General features: G+C 37.4%; 1 protein-coding gene across 1 annotated transcript in view; it reads left to right on the top strand.

The window, feature by feature from the left end:
- The window catches only part of dnah7 (dynein, axonemal, heavy chain 7), a 181,672-nt gene that overhangs the window by 64,551 nt on the left and 93,566 nt on the right, over positions 1-23,555 (top strand). The window contains exons 31-35 of the mRNA XM_037539674.1: positions 3,929-4,078; positions 7,004-7,186; positions 10,636-10,812; positions 13,387-13,518; positions 22,082-22,303. Of these exons, the coding sequence (XP_037395571.1) occupies positions 3,929-4,078; positions 7,004-7,186; positions 10,636-10,812; positions 13,387-13,518; positions 22,082-22,303 (864 nt within the window). The remainder of the gene's footprint in view (positions 1-3,928; positions 4,079-7,003; positions 7,187-10,635; positions 10,813-13,386; positions 13,519-22,081; positions 22,304-23,555) is intronic.

The following is a 23,555-nucleotide window of genomic DNA, read 5'->3' as shown; positions in this document are numbered from 1 at the left end:
ATGTTGTGGAAATCTTCTTAAAAACTATTTGTAAGTCAGGCTTTTTGGATTGTAAAGATGTTGAATGTGAACTCTTAATTAAGTTAAGTGATACTTTTTTGATCCCACAACCGGGGAAATTCCACCTCCGCATTTAACCCATCCGTGAAGTGAAACACCACATACACACTAGTGAACACACACACTAGGGGGCAGTGAGCACACTTGCCCGGAGCGGTGGGCAGCCCTATCCACGGCGCCTGGGGAGCAGTTGGGGGTTAGGTGTCTTGCTCAAGGACACCTCAGTCATGGACTGTCGGCCCTGGGGATCGAACCGGCAACCTTCCGGTCACAGGGCTAGATCCCTAACCTCCAGCCCACGACTGCCCCAATTAAGGCTTCATCTGTATTAAGCTCTGTGTATAAAGACCCTCACTACAGTTTTAACCATTGCTCCATTGTTACTTCCCAGGTCAGATTTTTTTAAGATAGATAGATAGATAGATAGATAGATAGATAGATAGATAGATAGATAGATAGATAGATAGATCTATAGATAGATAGATAGATAGATTCAACTTTATTGTCATTACTCAGTACAAGTACATGGCAACGAAATGCAGTTAGCATCTACCAGAAGTGCAAATAGTAGCAAATAGTGCAAAAAGAGACTGTGCAAGTGTGCAATAAATAGACATAGTGCAACATTACAGTATATAGAATAAATTACTATTATAGATATGCAAAAAATAGATTATAGGTGTGTAGATATATACATGAACATGTTGGAGATGTACACTGTATTGAATAACTGTTGCGATGTGTTATTTACATGGCAGTAGAATGTTAAATTTGTGCGATGGTAATAATAATGAATAAAACAACAGCTCTGATTGGTGAGTGTAGTATGAGAGGCAGTGTTCATAGTCCGCTGTGTGCAGTATGAGTGGTAGTGTTATCAGTGAGGTGTGGAGTTCAGCAGAGTGATTGTGGAGGGAAAGAAGCTGGACCTGAGCCGACTGGTTCTGGCCCGGATGCTCTTGTATCTCCTCCCGGATGGAAGAAGGTTGAACAGTTTGTGGTTGGGGTGGGAGGGGTCCCTAATGATGCTGTGTGCTCTGCGCACACAGCGCTGGTGGTGAATGTCTTTGATGGCAGGGAGCTGCATGCCTGTGATGCGCTGAGCAGTCCTTACTATCCTCTGCAGGGATTTCCTCTCCGCCACAGTGGAGCTACTGTACCACACAGTCACACAGTTGGTCAGTATGCTCTCGATGGTGCATCTGTAAAAATTTGTGAGGATCTGAGGAGACAGCCAGTCTTGTTTTAGTCTCCTCAGGAAGTAAAGACGCTGCTGTGCCTTCTTGATGAGATGGGAGGTGTTGAAGGACCATGAAAGGTCTGCCGAGATGTGGATGCCCAGGAACCTAAAGCTGGACAAACGTTCTACCTCTGCCCCGTTGATGTAGACAGGAGAGTGTGTGCAGCCCTTGGTTTTCCGATAGTCCACGATGAGTTCTTTCATAGTTTATAGTAGCAACAGTTTGGATACAACTGAATACAGGGCCTACATTTTTCTCAATCTACATTAATTTTACATTACATTTTCCATTCTGTTCTGAAAAGTTTATACAAAAAAGCTTGAAATTTGTTTGTAGGACAAATATAGTGTAAATAGTATGTAAAATTATAAGCAAATTTAAGATGTGAAAGAAAGTAATTTTTGTAGTAACTGTTTTTTCTGCCTAATGTATAGTTATATTTGATTGAAAAATATGTGAACAACCTACTAAGTCGATATTTAGTGACATCCCCTTTGGCAGATACCTCAGCTTGCAAAAAACATTTCAAGTAGTGGTGAACTTTGAGGTGTTTTGGATCATTGGTGTTTCCTCTGCTACCTGCTGCCACTCAACCAAGCATAATTGACCCACCCCCAGCTTAACAGTTGGTGTTCTTTTCATCAAATGCTGTTCCTTTTTTCTCGAAAAATACCTTTGGTGATTGTGGCCAAACAGTGCCATTGTTACTTCAGCAGTCCACAGCACGCAAAATGCCTTTTGTTTAGTTAGATGCTGTTTGCATAATGTTTGTGCAAGCAATGCTGCACAGTAGAATGGTGTACTCTCTTGCAGGTCCCTGTCATATGGGGGTTTTATTTCACTTCTGAGTGTTTTCTTGGTCTTTGAGATTTTGACCTGACTTCCACAGTTTCCCTTAACTGCCATTTCAGTTCCTAATAAAAATTCTTTACCTGCCTAACCAGTCAATTATATTCTAACTAGTTAATCTGTTCTGAGCTTTTACAAACTTTCACATATGCTACAGTCACAGTTTGTTTATATATATTTTTATATAAGTTAACCCCTTAAAATTCCAGGTTTATTACATACAAAGCCTTATTATCCAGTAAATACAGGGACTGGTTGATCTATTCTTACATTATAGAAGTGTGTTATAAAACTTTAGGCCAAAATAACTTTGGACAGGGTGCCCAAACTTTTGCATCCAATTGTAAAAAAATGCTTGTTTTTTTTCTAAATACACTCCCACCACCAATCTGTTTTCAGCAGTCAACATAGTTTCATGTGTTATTTCATAGCTTTGTTATCTTTACTGTAATTCAATATGTCCAAACTTTTGACTGGTTTATTTTGGTAGTAATTCTGTATATTCTGTTATCAGTGGTGGGAAGTCTTTACAGTTTTCTCACACAGGCTTCCAAACCTTATAAATCTGATATACTGTGTCTAGTTGAAGAGTGGCCTCTATTTCCAAGGCTGGCTCAGTTAAATAACAGTAAACATCATGACTGTCTAGTTGCCTTAATAAAAAATACAATAAATTAAGAATTATTGAATGCATATTTCACTAGGATTTATAAAATACTCATTCCACTTCTTATATCTTGGTGAAACACAGTGTTGCAATAGATGTTGCATGGCAATTTTTCTGCAGTGAATAAAATGAAGACACTGCATGCCGTGTAATAAAAGTGATGTTTAATTAGCTACTGCTAGTTAATCAGCACAGTCTACAGCTCAGGGCAAAATCCCTTATTAAGATACACACATTCAACTGATTTGCAGACTAGATGCAGGTAGAACACAACTGTGCTTTGCGCAATTGAATTTTCAAAGATATCTGCAGGCGTGTTTTTTCATACCTCCAGAGTTCAATCTTAGAAGTTGTTTTTTTTTCCCCTTCTGAAACACATTCAGTGATGTTGAAGTCTGGACCATGGGGTGGTCAGTCCACTGTTCTGTGAACACCAGTAGCTTCTTTGTTTGATGTGCCTATTTCCTTTTCTCAGTGAGGGACTCTTGACAGCTACACATCCTTTCAGACCCATAGCATTGATTCATCTTCTCAAAATGGAAAGATGGACAGAAACACCTGTGGAGTTTTTCAGATCTGAAGCAAAAGCTGAGCTTGATTTTCTCCTCTCTCTCAAATGTGAAAGCTTAAGGGTTTTTTTTTACCTGTTTTCCTTTGACTTTCTCCTTTTTTATCCCCAGAATTATCTCCTGAAAAATTATCTGTATTTAGTGGCCATATTGGCTGGAAATGAAATAAAGAATAAAGGAGGGTCTCTGTAGGTACTGTGTGAGGGATATATTGAGGTTTCTTGGTTTAAACATGCACCTAATTTCCAGCTTAATTAAATATCAAGCCAATTTTGTTTATAGGTGACTTACTTTTGCCAATACTTGCTGATATATTTTTTAATTCATGTGAAAGTGAATTATGTACATATTTAGTTCAGTGCATTTTTCAGTGCAGTTTCAGGGGTTAAACGATTCCTGAGTCTACTTTCATGTAGGTGTTCAGTCCATATGACTGGCTTGGTCATGAAAAAAGATGAAAATAAGTAAGTTACCATGTAAAGCAAAATCAATTTCATTTGAATGCCGCTCACTCTTGCAATAACATTATCTTTTTTATACAGGGCCTGATGGATGAAAACAGGGTGCAGATCACTGTTATCAACCCAAAGTCCATCACCATGGGTCAGCTGTATGGTCAGTTTGACCCTGTTTCCCATGAATGGTCAGATGGCATCCTTGCTGTCAGCTACAGAGCATTTGCCACATCTCAGGTGTGTACATTTTTGCACTGCATACAGCAGAAGGATTCTTTTCTGTACATTTAACAGCTTAGATGTTTTTCCATCTTGTCTGCGTGCTGATCTAACAGCACAGTAACAGTCATCATTAGTCCAAACCACAGATATAGTATTTAAGTTTTATGAACCAACCAGAACTGAGATAATATTACGAAAGCCTAAAAAGAGAGCAGCATTTTGTAAGCGATAAAGATTCTTCCTCAAATTGATTTTTTTCTTTGATTGCTTTAGAGCAGTGGACAATAAAGTTGTTAACAGGTATAAGTTATCATTGTTAACAACCACTTGTTTTCTTAACAAATCATCTTCCATCTGAAATTTATGCATAGCATGTTTATTACTGGATACTGTTATGACTACTGTCAGAGCTTAGCAACCATATATTTGATTGCAAGTGGCAATCTTTGGGGTCCAATCACTTTTCTCTCAAAAAAGATGTCAAGTTATGTCTTAAATTAAACATAAACTTGTATGTGCATAGTTGTTGAACCTACTGAACTAATTAATTTCACAGCAATTACCCCTGTTATTTAATCTCAGAATACACCAAAATGCTCAAGTTAAAATACAGTTCTGCCAGACACACTAAAGGGCATTTGTTTCTGAACTTCTTTTTCTTTTTCACTGCTCCTGAATTTTCATGTCAGAATTTTGGCTAGTATTTTGTCTTTTTTCTAGGTACCATTTGCATTTATTAGAAACTTTTACCTTGGACTTAACTCAAAGTGTGAGCTAATCTTGGCCCAAGAGGACATTTGATGTGGCATACCAAAAGGTTTCCCAATGAGAAAACAAACATATTTTATATTATATAACTTCATAAATTCCTTATTTTCCTTTAGTAATTGTATTTGTGAAGTATTTTAATAAGGCAGTGTAATATGCAGTGTGATATTAGGTTTAATTTAAACCTTAATTATTAATTCCTATACTGTCTTTTTGGTCCACCACAAACATTACATTTTGTCCCACCTAAGAAAAAGTTTAGGCACCCCCTACTATAGCACATATATGCTTGGTGTTTGTTTGTCACCGTCTTACCCATTCATCATCACTCATCACAGTGTCTGACCACATGGCCACTATTATCCAGATATTATTTGAGGAATGGTCCAGTCATCCAGCATTGCAGCATTGCTGGAGTGTCATGGCTAGGTGAGGAGTGGTCCAACACCTAAAAATATCCAGCCAAGAGCAACACTGTGGTCTGAAAATTTCCACTGATGGAGATCTAAAGGATGGCCAACACAAACAGTTCATCAGCAGATGGGGTGCAGTCTCTAACTGGACACCAGCAAGATGGCGCTACAAGGCAGGGTTTAGTTAAGCTCAAATAAAAACTCCCAACATAAAACTCTGCTGAAATATGTAAAGAACGTGCCATTTATGTTTGCGTACTCTACATGGATAAAATCAAAGATGAATCAAATCAAAAGCTCCAACATCTAAACTGGCGCAGGCTTCTTCACACGCAGACCATGGCTCAGGTCCCTCTGTCACCATGACAACCAGCCATGTGAATCAGTGTCATCTTTTAGGGTCAGAGAGACTTAGCTTTCAAAGTGGAGTCATAGCCAGACTCCCACGGGACTGTGGTTTGAAGTGTGCTCCACTCTTCCTGGCTTGTTAGCAGAACGAATGCCCATACTTGAGCAACTGTTGGCAGGAGGAAGAGTTTCCTGATATGATACAGCCCTCCAAACAGCAGTAAAGGAGAGAACGGGCTTACATATAATAGCTGTAATTGGAAAAAAAAATGAGACAATAGAAAGGATGACGGGTGTCGCGGGTGGGGGTTGTGTTTTATGTTTGTTTGTCAAGCGTTTGCGCTTTGATTTGTCAGCGCCTAGCTCCAGGCAACCAGAGCAGCTTCCCAAATTGTAACCATTTTGTCAGGATGTTTTGGCTGCACTTCAGCTTCTCGGTTTTTCAAAGGAAATCAAAATCCAGGCTTAAAAAGAAGGATTGCTGCAGTGCTATCATGCATACTTGGCTAGATAGATACAGTCTTATGCAAAAGTTTGAATACCAGTGGTCAAACTAAATGTTTTGTTAATTTTCTGAATGAAAATAAGTCAACAGCAGACTTCAATGTGGCATTTTTGGCACATTTTAGTGCAACATTTTTTTTGAAAAAATAAAATCTAAAATGTAATATAAAACTTGCAGTATGTGCCATAACTTTTCCATAGGCCATATTTTTACAATATGTTCTGTTGAGCAAATGAACAGTAATTGTGCATTAAAACAGCATTCTCTATAGAGAGTGTTAATTTATTTTCACTTAGAAAAGCAACAACATGGAATTTGACCAGGGGACCACAAATTTATGCATACAACAGTATAATTCAGTTCTGCAGTAGTTCACTTAGCTAATAGTTCTTTACTTATGTTTGGTAGAGACTTGTACACTGGTGTCTGAATCCCAAATGGCTTTTTTAGATATGATATGCACTGGCTGTGTGCAGGAGTCAGTATTTTTAGACCTATGTAGTGCATTATGCAGGGAAAGCAATTTGAGGTTCAGCCCCAATATGGGAAAAGGGATGCATGGGACTGTAAATCCCATAGAGGTGTTAGTGGAGATTGTAGTTGTTATTATTATAGGCATGCTTAATTTAATTTAAAAACTACCTATAAGGTGAAGCTTTATGCTTTAAACACTGCTGTATTGTATGTTCATCATATGACAAAAAAAACATTTAAAAAGTTCATAGAATGACTGCAGAAGTCTGTCACAGTTGAACGACTTAGGCTACTATTAGCCTGAACAATTAGTGTTTTAGATCTTACGGTACATCAACACTGTGAATGTTATGCCTTAAATGCTATCGCTAACATTATTAAAATATTTATAAAATTGAGAAAATTCTCTTAATGAATGTCTTTTCTATTCAGACTCCAGACAGAAAGTGGCTGATCTTTGACGGCCCAGTGGACGCCGTGTGGATTGAGAACATGAACACAGTGCTGGACGACAATAAGAAGCTGTGCCTGATGAGTGGAGAGATCATCCAGATGTCCCCGCAGATGAGCCTCATCTTTGAGCCCATGGACCTGGAGGTGGCTTCACCTGCCACGGTGAGGGATTGTCATATCTATCACAAAGCTTTGAGGAGGAATTGCCTCCACTAACTCTATACTGTGTGAATTTAATTTGTTAGCCCAAACAGTTCTTTCACCATTTTTCCAGAGTGCTCTGGGCAACTGAATAATTATTTTGAAGACAACTAAATTAGCATTTTAACTCCTTCACTCCATTTTTGTTGCCTCGGGGCAACATCATGTAACTACGATACAAGAACACAAAGTTTATTGAAATACTGTTAGTGAGCACATCTCAAAGGCTTTATTCCATAAAAACATGAAAGAGAGACAGATCAGCTCTCAAGAAAGTTCTGTTAATGTCAGATCTTATCAGTAATCCGAGAAAGTTAAAATCAGACAAATTCCAATGGAAATGCTTCAAAATAAACTGTGGTGTATTAGCAGAACATAATTAGAAATCCTCATTCTCCTACAGCACCAGTATATTAAACTGCACTGTCCCACCTACGTTTTATTGTGTGATAAAGTCCTTACAAAGGAGGTGCATAAATCTGGGGTGTCCAGCTCCAGTGCTGTAATGCCAGAGCCCAACACAGCCGATTTCCCTGCTTGAACAAATAAAATTCAGTTAATTATTTGCTGCACTAAGGTCCTCCGGTACCGCATCTGGATACCCTTTGCATACAAGTTGTGTTCTAGTAGTGCTAAGCAGATGTGGGACACTAAAAAGGAGATACCAAGATGGATGTGGTGTCAAAACCCTCGTTTCCATACTCATGTTCTGTGAACACTGGTTACAGAGTTAATGAAAAGAAGGCTGTGGACATCACTACACATACAGATACTCTTCATCCAAAATGTTGTTTATCAAGAAAGACTGTAAATTTGTAGTATAGCCCCAGAGCAACAATGAAAAATTTACATTTTTAACAAAACACTTTCTGGTACTTTTACCATGTGCTCTTTTAATCCGTAATCAAGAGTAATGCCTTTTGTTGTGAACACTTTTGCAATAATGTTAGATTTAGGTTATGTGTTCATTCATGTTAACAACTTAAAACTGCTGTAATATTATCATTTAGTAATGCTAGCTAAGTTGCTAATTTCTGTTTAGGCTCTATTTTTTCTACTAGCTAATGCTTGTTGCTAGCTAGGTAACTTTGCTAAATACATAGCTTGCTTGTTTCTACCATGTTATTAGTAATTTGGCTGAAGTTAGTTAAAGCTATGGGTATGAAACAGTAGCTAGCTAGCTAGGTAGTTGGCAAATGCAAACGGTGGAAGATAACCAGCTAGCTTTACCTAGTTATTTCTACCATATTATTAGTAAATTAGCTAATGTTAAGTACTAGCCTAGCTACTATTATGGTTGTTTGGGCAGCATTTTTACGGTTGCTTCGAAAGTTGGTCAAAAGGTCAGAGGTCAATCTTTTACACTGGAAAACATGTCAAAGATGTTCTGGCAGACACATGAACAGCAAGTCTTTACCTGCAGTGAATCAGGATGTGGGCCTAAAAGCTCATTTTGGCTTTTTGTCACCGCTAAATAATCTGTTGAAAGTGAACATGATGAAACATCATGAAAATGAATCAATATGTTGCATAATATGATTTGACCATCACTGATCTCTAAAAACAACACAGCAGTTGGAATGCATGTGACTTTGATGTTTGGGTGAAAAGGGGCTACAAACAGGATTATCTTGGTATGCAAGAGGTTTGTCGATCCTCTTTCTATAGTGGCCCACGCGTTCTCTCCCTCCCACACACTACATCTACAACGGGGCAATGACATCTTTCTACCACCGTGGTGTCCTGGAAATGTATTTTATTTACTTAAAATTTTGTTAATGAGAATTTTTACCAGACATTATGTCTGATGGGATTTTAATTTGCTGGAATTAGAGATTTTTTTACTAGTCAAAACGAACATCTACTATTTACAGGGTAACGAAAACCCTTGCCCTCACACTGCTATGTGTGTGCCCCATGTGTTATCCAAGACAAACACCAACCCCATCACGGGTCTGGGCAGAAGCCTTTTAAAGCCATTTTATCAGACACCCAGACAAGTCAAAAATCCGCCACAAAAGAATTGCAGATGAAGATGGAGATTAATGTAAGGAATGATGCACGCCTTTCAGATCAGATGGAGCATGGTGAGAGCATCAGCGATGGTCTGTGTATATGTCTATTTTGTTGAGAGTGCCACCAGATCAGATTAAAACAGGTATTGATTAGAGGCAGTGTGTTTCTGCCTTGGGAGAGCAGAGATAGAGAGAAAGAGAGCGAGAGGGAGATCAGATCTGTGCAGAATTGTGATTGTTGTGATGCAAAAGAAAAGGATTTGGCTGCAACACAAAGATACTTTTTTCCACCTATCTCTTGTTATCTCTCTTGCTTTCTCTGACTATCCCCACTCATTTCTCTCTCTCTCTCTCTCTCTCTCTCTCTCTCTCTCTCTCTCTCTCTCTCTCTCTCTCTTGCCTGCAGTCCTCCATTGCTCTTGTTATAAGTTCCCTCCCCTCCCTTTCTTTCTCCCTCCCTCCACATTGTTACATTTTAAAGCAGGCTCGATCCGCATGGGAGGCTAAACTGGAAACTAGAGGAAAGTTGAGCAGCTAACGAACTAGTGTGCTCCGCTAAGTTCGTTCCATCTCCAGATAACTCCTGCCTCCCATCTGCCCCCCCCCACCGTTTTTGTCCGACTATTCCAATTCACCGTCCCCAGGTGCAAAAAATCTGACTTTCATTTCAGCAGTATAACCCCTACATGCTCAGCTATTCATCACGGCACCAGCTAGCAAAGACCTCTTCCCCATAAGCAACCCACTGCTCCAGAAACAGAATTAAATCATAGGAAATTATGAAACAAAAAGAGTTTCAAAGCTCTTCCAATATGGAAAAGGCCTGAACCTATGCCATATAATGTATATGTTCAAAGGTATCCAGATGCCCCTTTCAATTGGCAAATTAATCTACTTAAGGTGACCCATACTAAGGTGACCCACTGATGACATAAGCATTGCTAAAGAATGTAATGATCTAGAGCAGTTCCTCATGAGCCTAAGATCACTATGGCCACTTCCAAGCATAGGCTAGAGGAGTCTAAATGCCCTTGGCATTGGGCTGTGGAGCAGTGGAACTGTGTGCTCTGGAGTGATGGAGCACCATTCAATACCTTTGGGATGAGTTGGAGTGATTCAGAACGGATCATCCAACATCAGTATGTAACCTCACCTCATGTGGCTGAATGCATAAAAAATCCTCACAGCAGTGTTCAAACATCTAGTATAAAGCCTTTCTAGAAGAGCAGAAGCTGATACTGCAGCAAAGGAGAAACAAACTCTTAGATAACGCATTATGAAAAATATCACACTATTTGGACACAGTCCATGTATGGAGTATGAAGTGAGATGAAACTATTAGTCATGCAAGTGTTATTGAAGTTCAGCATTAACCCAATGTGCTGTTGCCTGCAGGTGTCCCGCTGTGGTATGATCTACATGGAGCCTCACATGTTGGGTTGGAGGCCCCTCATGCTGTCCTGGCTGAACACGCTGCCCTCTACGGTCAGCTCGATGCACAAAGACCTCATTACCAGCCTGTTTGACCGCACACTGCCCGCCTGCCTGCAGTTGATCCGCAAAGGAACCAAGGTGATCATCAAATTGATATGATTTCCCTGTCACCCGTAATGTAGAACATGTTTGGTGTCTAATGTAGCTCATAAGTAGATACTGATATTGAAACCTTAATAATCGGCCAATACGAGTACTGATCCAATATTCTTATTTAAAACTACTGTACATATACTATACTAAAATTATTTTAATTAAAATAAGTATAAATACATAGGCTTGTGATGACGGAGAAGAAAAAGAACAAGAAAAACAATTTTTTCTAGACATCTTGTACTTGTTTTAAGTCATTTCAGTAATCTCACTATATTGGTTTGTTTCGGGCTTATTTCTTACATCAAGCAAAGTTAACTGGCATTATAGTGAAATAATATATATATATATATATATATATATATATATTAATATATTATTATTATATTTATAAATAAAACCTGTCGTGTGACTTTTGACTCACCCTGTATATATATATATATATATATATATATATACACACATACACCTACAACTCCAGCACCCCCCCGCAACCCTGAGGGAGAAGCGGCTTAGAAAATGTGTAGAAAAAAGTGTGTGTGTGTGTGTGTGTGTCTCTCTCTCTCTCTCTCTATATATATATATATATATATATATATATATATATATATATATATATATATATATATATATACACTGCAATTTCCCCCTGGGATCAATAAAGGAATCTGAATCTGAATACATATATATATATATATATATATATATATATATATATATATATATATATATATATATATTTAAAATATATAGCTAATACATATGTAGGACTAGAGAAAGGCTAACACAAACTGCGCATCAACAGATGGGCTACAGAGTCTAACTGTGCACCAGCATGGTGTAACTACAAGGTAGGAGTTTCTAATAAAGTGGCCCTATGCTTTTATACATTTATATGAGAATTGAACTTGTCGCACATGTATGTTTTGAGCCTGGCTGTGTCAAAGAGTGAAGTATTCTGCTGGGCCCTCCAGCTACATATAGCACTCTTTTTCACAGCGCTCCCTGACACTTCATAAGGGTGTTTTTTTTTCCTCATGAATTTGCCTCCATGAAATGAATATTTACACACTCCAGGCTTTTTTCGGCCTCCTGAGAGTTAAGTTGGTAGTTAGCAGAACTTAAGGTGTCAAACTGCGGCTTTGGAGAAACACATGAGGCTGAAGCTCCTCCAGGACTCAGACTGGAACATTTCTTTACATGTGAGACAATCTAGTGTGCCTGTTGCGTACAAATAAAAGTAACAGTCCCCCACCTGCTGTAATTAACTAAATAAAATGATGAAACACACATATAGTCAGGAAATAAAAAAATGGCTATATATTCTGCAGCCTATCTACTCAGCCCTGTCTTTGCATGTGTTTTGTTCCTGTAATCACAAAGCGCTGCAATTATGAGGCTTCTTTTGTGCACACATACATATATTCCATCCATAGCAGCATAATTATGCATTTTTCAAGTTGCATTCTCTGCATTCTCTGCATTCAGTTTTTCAGTTCATTAGGGCAATGTGCTTGGCTAAATGCAATATCTCTAGAAGCAGCAGAGAAGGTTTTACTTCATTAATTTTATCCCCTTTCATACTATTCACTTCTTTATTAAAGCTTTTGGCATGTGCGATACTAGTTATGAAATATTTATGAAGAGTTTCGTTCCAAGATTCTGCATATTCATTTGTACCAATTTTGGATATAATGGCCCTCATAGATTGAAGTTGAGTACAGTCAGATCTGAAAAAAGTTCATTAGTTTCATCTTTGGCATATTTGTACGATCAAACTTCTACCACGTCTGGTAGAAATGTGTGTAAATTTGAGCATATGAGTTTAACAACCTGGAAAAATTTCTGATTTGTGTTTAACTAACCAAAACTTGTATCAGTATCATCTATAATACCAGTAATAAACATACTGATAATTTGTGCACATCCATTATAAAAGTGTATATATTTTACAAGCGTATTGGTATAAACAATTAGTATAAGCAAGTATTCCATGTTCCATTGAAGAAGATATTTTGCACTGTGCTTTTGTTTAATACTGTTGACTGCAGTATTATAATGCTGAAATATGTTATTTTACACCACACAATCACAAGATCCCAAAAAAGATGTTTGTTTAATTCACGTTTTATTGTTTCCAGTCATCGTAAATCAAAATTTTTGAGTATGCCAGTACAGGGAGCCATGCAAATCAGTCTCATTTTGTGAAATCAAAGAAAATGTATTTTTCTGTCATATGAGCCCTGCAATAGTTGAATAATATGCATGCACTTGAAAGGATTATTAAGCCCTTATCATTTCAGGGTTATTTCATACAAAAGCTTGTTATTCAGTAATTACAGGGACTTCAATGCAAGCTAATGTAGCTGTTTTTGGGTTATAGAAGTGTAATAAAACTTTAAGCCTGCCAGCTTGTCAAGGTGCTAATAAAATAAATATTTACAGCCTTCACATTTTGAGTTAAGCACTCTTAGAATATGATGGCTCAAACAACCAAATACGTAAATATGTAAATAAATAAGTCTAACCTCTTATCACTCGTTTTCTGATGAATTTCAGGAGTTGTCTCCAACATCAGACACCAACCTGGTAAATTCTCTGATGAACCTAATGGACTGTATGATGGATGAGTTCAGGGAGGAGGGCCAGATGAAGGGCATGAACGAGAGAGACATCTGCTCTTGGCTGGAGGTAAGAGAGTGCACAAACTTCAGATTCACATTTACAGCATTTACGACGTAGTGCTTCATGATGGTGAGGTTTGTCACCTACATAGATTTTAAAATTGTATTTAGGTTAAAATAAATTATTAAAATGATTTAAATAATAAGCTACTTGCTATAATTAGCTCCAGTAAAGCTTAAACAACATTTATAGTCAGAAAGTGTGTTACTGACTGATACGATGTCAGATACAATCACATGCAAAAGTTTGGGTGCTGCTGATCAAATGATATGTTTTCTTGACTTTCTAAGTGAAAATAACAGATCCTCTACAGGGACACATTTAAATCTGACATTTTTCTGCAAATTTTAGTGCATGTTTTTTTCCTTTATTTGCTAAATTTAACATATTGGAAAAAATATTGCCATGAAATCATCATGAAATCAAGACATTGTTAACCTCTTCAACTCCAAGTAAAATAAGTTTAACTTTTTTTTTTTTATGATTTTTTTCACCAAAACAATAAATTGAGCAAATAAACAGTAATTGTTATTGTTATAGTAATTGTTACTTAGCTTATTAACTATTAACTTATTTTTACTTAATAATAAGCAGCAAAAACATGGAATTTGACATGGGGAGCCCCAACGTTTGCACAAGTGTATGTCCCATTTCTCAAATGTGTAGAAGCACAGTGCACAAGAGCGGACTAAATGCGCACTTCTCTGAATAATGCATCAAAGTGTGCGTTTTAAGGCTCTTCGTGTTAGCGACAATTCAACATGAATTTCAGAAGTATTGTGGAACATTAAAATCTCTGCCTGTCCCAGAAAGATGCAGTAGAGTTGAATGTTAAAGGTTGTTCTCTGTAGAGGATGTGTGCTTTTCACTGTTGCGCAAACTTTTGCATACGAAAGTCTTGACTGTCAACTCTTAAATGTCAACTCAAGTAAACTTTAACTGTAGAAACGTACAAAATCTTACATAACCTAAAATATTTCCCATAGAGCCCAACCGATATAGGAGTTTTAAGACTGATACCGATTTTGATATTTGAGGATTTAAAAATCCGATATGTCTGATATGTTGGTCAATATTCTTTCTTTAGAAATACATAACATGAGCAAAAATTATGATTTTCTCTAACATATGTTATGTGTAGTTACTTAAGAGTCCTTATGACAAATAAAATAAACTTGCAACTTTGGGATTTCAGACTGTAGTGTTATGAACACAAAGAAACATCTGTTGTATTATCGTTTAAAGAATTTAACGATTAACCGGATTACATGCGGTTATATACATCATCTAAACATAGCAAGTACCGGAACTTTATTAATGTTAGTTGTTTTCTGTGATAAACACATTAGTTGGCTTTGTAGGCAACCTAATTTATCAATTAACAGTGTTTAATATATAAAATATAAAATATAAAATATTTAGTGACAAGCTAGGGAGAAAAGGTAGGATCATTGTTTGCTTACTCACCAGAACTGCCACACTGTTCATAAATAAATCTATAATCAAGTTAAAGGTTCATTTAACATGTTATCCTGATGCTAGAAATGGGTACATTTTACATGCTTGTTATTGTAACAAGTTCAGTCTCTATTGTTATAATAAAAGTGATTGGTTACTCTCAGTTTTGTTGTCAAAGCCAGCAAAATAGCATAAAGTCATTAATGAAATGTATTATTGTCTGCTTACTACATCAGTTTACTCTGAGCAGAACCAATGTTTTAATGTTTTCGTTATTGTGTTTTAACCTGAAATTTGGACCAGTTAGTTCCCGGACCAGTTAGAATAATATTAAAAACTAGTTTTTAAGTCCTTTTGACAGGCTTTATGGAGGCCTAATGTGATGAAATAGGAGACCTGGAAAGAAACTAGATATGTGTTATGTTTTTTTTTGATAAGGACATTTTGCTCCTAATACTTGAACGTTAGAAATGATAGATTCCTTGTCCAATTTAGAAAACATTAAATTGTTCCACATGGCTGATATTTTCATTGTTGATCTGCTGCTTCTCAGACTGTTTGAACGCATCCACACTACCAGTTGAAGGACAGCTAAGAAAAACAAACAGTGCTTTTTTTCTCAATTTTATTACCATTAACGAGTAATGTGTTAGATTTTGACACTTTGCCATAGACATCACTGCTAGTGAACGTGGGTTGTTGGCTTTTTTACTTTCTTTTGTCACTGCAGTGAAATAGATTCACATTAATGTATCCTGTCCTCCTTTGACGCATTATGAGCTGCATTCTTCACTACTTATTCCTCCTTACTCAGTCACTCATTTTTGGCAGTGAGGTCCACAAGCCCAGCAAAACAACACAATATATAAGCTAAAGTTTTTCTCCAAAATAAAAGCTATGATATTGTATGTAGGCAGTGATTGATAAATAAAGTTAATTTTGGATAGCTGATAATTAAGCTGCCCTGCCATGGACTGGTGACATGTATATCCTGCCTTCTACCCAGTGACTGCTGGGATAGCCCCCAGCTCCCCCCCACGAACCAGAAGGATAAGCGGCTTACAAGATGTGTGTGTATGATAATTATTATTTTTTTTATTTAGTAAAATTTATTTTATTTAGTAATTTTTTGATGGCTGTTGTAGTTGTTAGCAACTTAACATTCTCGCTAAGGCAATTTGGCTGCTGCCAGTGGCTTTTTTTGGTGGTTTAGGCATATTTTTGTTAGGTCATGTTTTGTTAGGTCAGGTTTGCATTAAAAACAGGCGTTTTGTCGGGTCGATTTATTTTATATTCAGATTATTATATTTGATATTCAGATTAGGGTGGAAATATGAGTCTCTGAGAGAGACTTTTTTTTTTGTTTCTGCAGTACTCCCATGTCACTGTCTTTTATTATTGGCTAATTTCATCCAGCTCCAGCCGTGAGTCCTAATGGGCTGCAGGTGCAAGTCATCAGTCTGAGAGTGTGGGCGGGCACTGTTTTGTCGCTCTTTTGTTTGTTGATGTTCCAGCGTGGTGTGGCGCTCAGGTGCTGAAGAGCAGATGTCGCTGTCTGCGGTGCTGAAGTGCTGCCGTCTTGTTGATGCTGAGTTATCTCCAGTCCAGTTTTAGCTCGCTTGCCAGACATGATACAGAAAGAAATCATAATGTTCAAACTAAAACGAGCAGTTACTGAATTACAATAACAATTTTACACATTTGCTGATTTAGGATTTGTTATAGAAACTTTAAGGAGATTTTAGATCAGGGCTGTGGCCAGTTTTTATGTAAGAAAATCCTTGAGGGAAACTTAAAAATAAGTGTCCTTAATCCTTTTCATGTGCTGTCAAAGGATTTCTACTGGGAAATTAAATGCCCCATATTATGAAAGACAGAATTTCCCCTGACTTTTTTGAGAGCTTGATATAAACATTGGCAGAATCTCAAATACCCTACACCCTACATGGTGCACTACATAGATCCTAAAATAACATCCCTATCCACAACACAATATGCGTAACATCGAACCATTTGGGATTCAGCCATTACACAGTTCCCTAACGGATGTACTGTTTTGATGTAGAAGCCAACATGTCATAGCTCGCAGTGCACTAGACAGAGAGTGGGGAGTCATTTGACATTAAGACATTGTTAACCTCTTCAACTCCAAGCTGACAATTAATTTGTTAATATTAATATGTATTATTCCATAACTACCATGAATTATTTTTATAAATATACAGATTTAAATGTAATTGAATGTACTATTCCCTCTCCGGTCCATACAGTCCATATATGGAAAAATGATGAACTGGAACAATAAAAAATCACTCAAACTTGATTATTTTTGTGATTTACATATATAGACTTATTCTGTCTACAGTGGTTGAGCCCTGCCCATTCATGCTGAAGTTATATGGAGCTTTACAGCCCAGACTGCAACATGAGTGAGGCACAATACAGGGCAATTCTAAGGAATATTACACAAAGTATGTGTTTCTTTAGTAGCTCAGCTGAAAATTCAGAACAGTGCCTGCTTGTCTCCATAGCAACAAACTTTATATTAAACCTGGTCAGAAAAACAATCAAAAAACAATCTTAAAGAAATAAATTCAAAGATTTATAACACTGTATTGAAAAGGTTAAGATCAATTCTAGGTCCGCTTAGATAGTTGATAAATATGGGCCGACCTCCAGCTTTCACACTGTCCTCAGTTATCATTGTAGCAATTTAGCCCCCAGGCTAACTTTTGCCACTTTTATGAAGTTGTTTTTCCCCTCTGCAGCCGGTTCAATACTGTCTGCTTCTCCTATGTCTGCAGGTGTGATAATCTTTTTCCACCTAGCCCCGCAAGACCTGGGAATCATATCAGTACGAAACCCCCCCGACATGTAGCCCCTGACGTGTGACTTCATTGATTAGTTCATCCATTGCCTCGTATTGAGCCATTACAGTGAGAAGCAGACAGCTAAAAAGACAAAAAGAACCTTATTTGTTTACACTCCAGGAGCTGAAGCCATTTTGTCCCGAATCGATGCCCATAGTGTTTTTATTGATTGTGTTTTATATACTTTAGAAATGTGATCTTGGTGCAATCAGGTTTAGAAAGTTCTTATGAATAATTGATTGAGTTAGCTGCGGAGAAAAGGTCAGCGTTGGACTGTGGTTATTTAATGAAAATGCAATAAAATATTGCTTTGCATAGAAGCATTTTTAGTTGGTCTGTATCGAGTTGATCAAAAATATGACCTTAGTTTTTCCTTGGTGAGCAAGATAAGTGTGAAGTGAATGCACGTAGGGCTGCAAACTGTAGTGCAACTAGTTGTGGATTGTGAGTTGCATGAAATGTAATTTCCGTGATGTTTATACAAAACAATTAAAAAAGAATTAAAGTTACATACAGTATATGTGATTATTCCACTACTTAGGAGGACTAATAGTTAGTATTTTTCATCAATCGTTTCATTCTGGCTGCATTAAATCAGCTGTGAGGTGTTATTTAGCCTAAATTTGGGTGTTTGTATCATTTTAATGTTAAAAGACGAGGAAACTAATAACCTGGCAAATCATGATAAAACTGGCTAAGCAAAACAAGCCCTAGTCTCACAAGTCAAACTTCTTCCTAACATTGGAGAGTCTGGTGTGTTTCATTCCACCATCTACTTTAGGAGGACAGGCCTTTTGACTGAGAATATAAGGTGTTAACTTATGAAAGATGGCCTGTTAAGAGCAATCAGTGACAAATTGGCAAATGGCACTTCTTCATTTTGAATGTTTTGATATGCTATACCCCACTAAAGCTGAATTGAACTGAAGTGAACTGAATTATTTTGATGGTAAGCATAGTTCGCCTTGTAGCTCCAATTCTAAAATAAGGAAAGTGAAAGTTGGGCACCAAAAATCTTGGCTGATTGACTACTGGGGTAAGTAGAAACTTTTTTTGTTGAAAGTGCCAAACTTTTTTGTTTAAGATTCATGTAAACTAAAGAAGGTGTTTAAAGTGGTACTCATCTGTGTTACAATAATCGGTAACACTTTATTTGAAGGCTACCTACATAAGGGATTTATGGCGCATTCATAAGCACTGAGTAATGTGTTTATGAAGCACTACTTGAACATTTATTAAGTGCTTATGTCGGTTCTCGCAACCTGACATAAGACGTTTTATGAAATAAATGACATTGTACTGACATAATAAGAATAAACGTTGAACATATTTACAGCACTAAACATATTTAAACACTATACATAATTGTATCAATCATCTTATCCATGCCATGGAGTGAAGAGTGGGTGGTTTCCAGGCATATTTAAACTGATATTAGTACAATGTCGTCTTAAGAATGCTGACATAAATAGTTATGTATGGTGTTTTAAATATGTTTAGTGCTGTAAATATGTTCAACGTTTATTCTTATTATGTCAGTACAATGTCATTTATTTCATAAAACATCTTATGGCAGGTTGCGAGAACCGACATAAGCACTTAATAAATGTTCAAGTAGTGCTTCATAAACACATTATTCAGTGCTTATGAATGCGTCATAAAGCCCTTATGTAGGTAGCCTTCAAATAAAGTGTTACCCAATCATCTTTAATGCTATAATATAGGGCCCTAGCAATACACACTTCAGCTTTTCCTACCTGCATTAAACTTGATAATGAACTGTTGAAGGAATAGGACAAATCAGCAGTACACTACACAGTAAGGATGTCACTTCCAGGTGGATTATGCAGCTATTGCTGAATTTTAATGACAGCATTATGTACTAATTTTCAGAGACTTGAGACTAAGATTTTGGAAGAAAAGAAAGCTTTTTAAGATGATCTTTCGAGTCACAAAGCTAAATAAATGTTCGCTTTATAAGGGTGTTTTCCCGACTACTCAGATCACATCCAAAATCAATAACTGACCAAACACGAATCAGCTAAACTTACAGTTCCAGTTCATTTTCTACCTGCTCAAGAGTCAGCGGGACTCATTTATAATGGCCATGATTAAAACTTTAATGGTCTTTTTGGTCTCTAGCACATTGCACGTTGTTTCCGAAGTTGTGATGTTTGTGTAGGTATTCAGTGCTAAACTTTTTTCTTGCCCTGATGTTCTAATTTCAATTTGACACGTTTGAAATGATTGTTATATGTAAGGGATTCTGTCCTAATCCTGAGTTATGTAACCAGGATTTTGGAAAAATAAGGGAGGCATTCATAATTCAGCTTAATTCAGCTTAATTTTTTCTCTGTAAATTGTGAACATATGATCAGGAGTACTCATTCCATGACTACCAGCATAAATGTTTATAGCATTAGTTTATGTGACGAACATTTTACAAAGTTTCCAGTCATGAACATGCACCAGCATGAAGGGTTCACTTTAATAGGGTGCACATTCAAAAACAACAACTGACCCAAACATGAACCAACTGCACTTACAGTTTCAGCTCATTTTCTACCTGCAAGCTGGAACCATTTATAATAACCATAATAAACAAACGGTATGTTTAGTCACTATAACGTGTCTATCTTGGCTAACTTGCCCAGTTAGCTTGCCTTATTACACACACACACACACACACACACACACACACACACACACACATATACACAAACTCTCTCATTTACACTGGGCCATGTGTAGAATCAAACAAAGCTTAATTGATCATTGAACATATGATCAGGAATACTCATTCCATGAGTACCAGCATAAATGTTTATAGCATTAGCTTATGTGATGAACATTTTACAAAGTAATCATTTTAACAATAGAAAATATACAACAGTTAGTTCCAGCCACTCAGGCTTATTGGTTGATAGGCGTTTTAACTGTGATGTTATTTCCACCATAACATTTTCATAACATTTTATTCACCATAACACATATCATTTTTTTCCACAAACACTATATGACGCTGTTGCTAAATAACGAGTTTGACAGCTGTTGAGACACTCAAGCCATTTGAAGGTTTCTACTTCATATATTGCGCATAAACACAAAATGGATGCTTTTAAGATCACATTTGACCCACAGCCGAATTGGTTAGACTCTGAAGGTGAGACTACGCTAAATTCTGAAACTGCCATTACCACTAAGCAGCTTTTCAGTTGGAAGCTGTGACAGAAGAACATCTAAACAACCTGCAATTAGCCAGACATGAACCGAGTACCATTCGGGAAATGTGTAGTCTGATCTTCAGAGTCTGACCAAATCAGACTGAGCCATAAAACTGCTGCAATAAAAAACAAAAAGCTGCTCTGTGGTGATTTTAGTGAATTTAGAGTAAGGAGCTGGAGAAGGAACTGCTGGCTGTGCAGCGAGTGGGCGGAGCTCGTTACTCTGATGTAGCAACAAGCTGCTTGTTAAGGAACTATAATTTGGCGGGAGAAACTGAACATTAAAACATTAAATTCCACATTTACTGCCCAGTTTGTTCATTTCTTGCTTTATTTATTCACCTGTTGTATAAAAGCAGTAGAACGCTCGAGGTCATGTGTTATCGCAAATAACATCACGGCTGTGATTTGGTTGCAGGCATGAACTGAGGGCGACTGTTGTAGATCATCACAGCTGTATTGATCAGAGAACAGCACTACATATGTTGTCTTTGTAATGAAATATGCAGTCAGGTTTAAGTACTGGTGATGTCCAAGATGTACTCACTGAAGGATATTGTGAAGCAGTTTATTGTGATTGTGATAAATATTGGCATATTGTCCGGCCCTAAGTAATATCCATTACATATTTGGGTACATTTGGTATTGCAGCATTAAATGCAAGATTTTATTGTGATTGCCATTGTTTTGTCTGTGATGTTTGTTTTTATTGTAAATTGTGCCATGAATGAAGCTGCTTCTGTGCTGACTGCATGCAAGTTATCCACTTGGAAGTTTGGCCAACCTTTTTGTTTACAAACATTCTGATTTGGTCTGTATCTGGTCTATACTTGAAAAATACACATTTTTTACATCACCACAAATCAATACTCAGTCAGCCGAGACATGTTTGATGTCTAAAGTTTCTTCTTTTGTTTTGTGCTGGAGCCACAAAGCTAACAACTTTCTTTCTTTCTTTCTTTCTTTCTTTCTTTCTTTCTTTCTTTCTTTCTTTCTTTCTTTCTTTCTTTCTTTCAGGGTATTTTTGTCTTTTCTCTGGTGTGGTCTGTGGGAGCCAGCTGTGTGGAGGCTGGTCGGCTGAAGTTTGATGGGCTGCTGAGGGAGGTGCTGACCGGTGCACTGAGTGAGGAGACACGGGAGCGCCATGGGATCCTGGAGCACGTAGAGCCGCCGACCAAGCAGCTGACTGTGCCTTTACCCACTGAGGGCACTATGTACCAGTACCGCTTCATCAAAGAGGTCAGTCAGAGAGGGAAAAGAGGTATGTCTTTTGAGAAAGGGGTATTTGATGATGTGTTTGAGCATTTTTTCCCAGTTCCACTTACTTTTCATTACTTTCTTTAAAACAGCTGATCAGCCCTTTTGGGCCACTTTAGATCAAACCCCTCTGAATGACTTTTTTCATCACCATGACCATGACCGATTGTATAGAAATTCAGCAAAATTGGTGGACTTTAAATCATGCAAGATCCAAATGCTATATGTCCAACTATAGTTACAGTCATGTGAAGAAATAAGTACACCCTTTGAAATGTTTATAATTTGTGGACATATGAGTTTTATAGTATAATAGTGTATTTATTTCTGTTTTTTTCTGAATAGGTAAGTACATGCCTGACTTCAGTACCTGGAATTGGTCCTTTTGGCATTTCTTAGAACTCTCTACCAATTTTTGACATCTACTAGGAGAAATATTTGCCCCAGGTTTCTTGCATGTACATCCCATTTTAAATCTTATGAGGATTCGGCTTTTTCTTCCTTTTAGGCCATTCTTTGGTGGAATTATTTGTATGTGTGAGGTCATTATCCTGTTGGAAGGTCCACTTCTTCAGCTTCAATTTCTTTACAGAAGGCCTTATATTCTCCTTAAGTACTCTCTAATATGAAAAATTTCATAGTCAATTCTATGATTGCATGTTGGGAAGGACCTGAGGCAGCAAAGCAACCCAAACTGTTACATTTCTATGCACAACTTGTATGAAGTTCTTTTGATCCAAACTGTATTAGGATTTTTCCAAACATAGCTTTTGCTGCTGTGTCCCAACAACCCGGTGTTTTGAATCCTAGGTGTAGGACTTTGTTCCAGAAGTCATGGTCTTTGCCTAGATATTCATTAGCAAGCTTCATTCTTGCCCTGATGTTATTTTTAGACAGCAAAGACTTCCTTGTGGTGCCCATCTCATCTTTCTAGCAATAAGTGCATGCACTTTGACATCAACAGTGGCAAGAGCTACCTAGATGCTGGGATGAGACTTCTTACGGTCTGCTCTTGGGTTGAATTTGCTGGCCTGGACAGTGGAAAGATCGGTTCTGATATTTTGGAAACCTTCTTAAACCCCTTCCCAGACACTTAGGCCTACACAACCTTCTTTTGAGCTCTTTTGATCTAGACATAACAAAACAAAGAGCCAATAACAAAGAACAAACCAGATCAGATATCTGAGGTTTAAATAAGACAAACTCCTGCAAGACATTCTCTGATAGCATAATC

Source organism: Pygocentrus nattereri, chromosome 6 (assembly GCF_015220715.1).
Source record: "Pygocentrus nattereri isolate fPygNat1 chromosome 6, fPygNat1.pri, whole genome shotgun sequence".
Classification (NCBI taxonomy): Eukaryota; Metazoa; Chordata; class Actinopteri; order Characiformes; family Serrasalmidae; genus Pygocentrus; species Pygocentrus nattereri.
The sequence above is the reverse complement of the archived record's forward strand: the minus strand, read 5'-3'. Positions and strand labels throughout refer to the sequence as shown.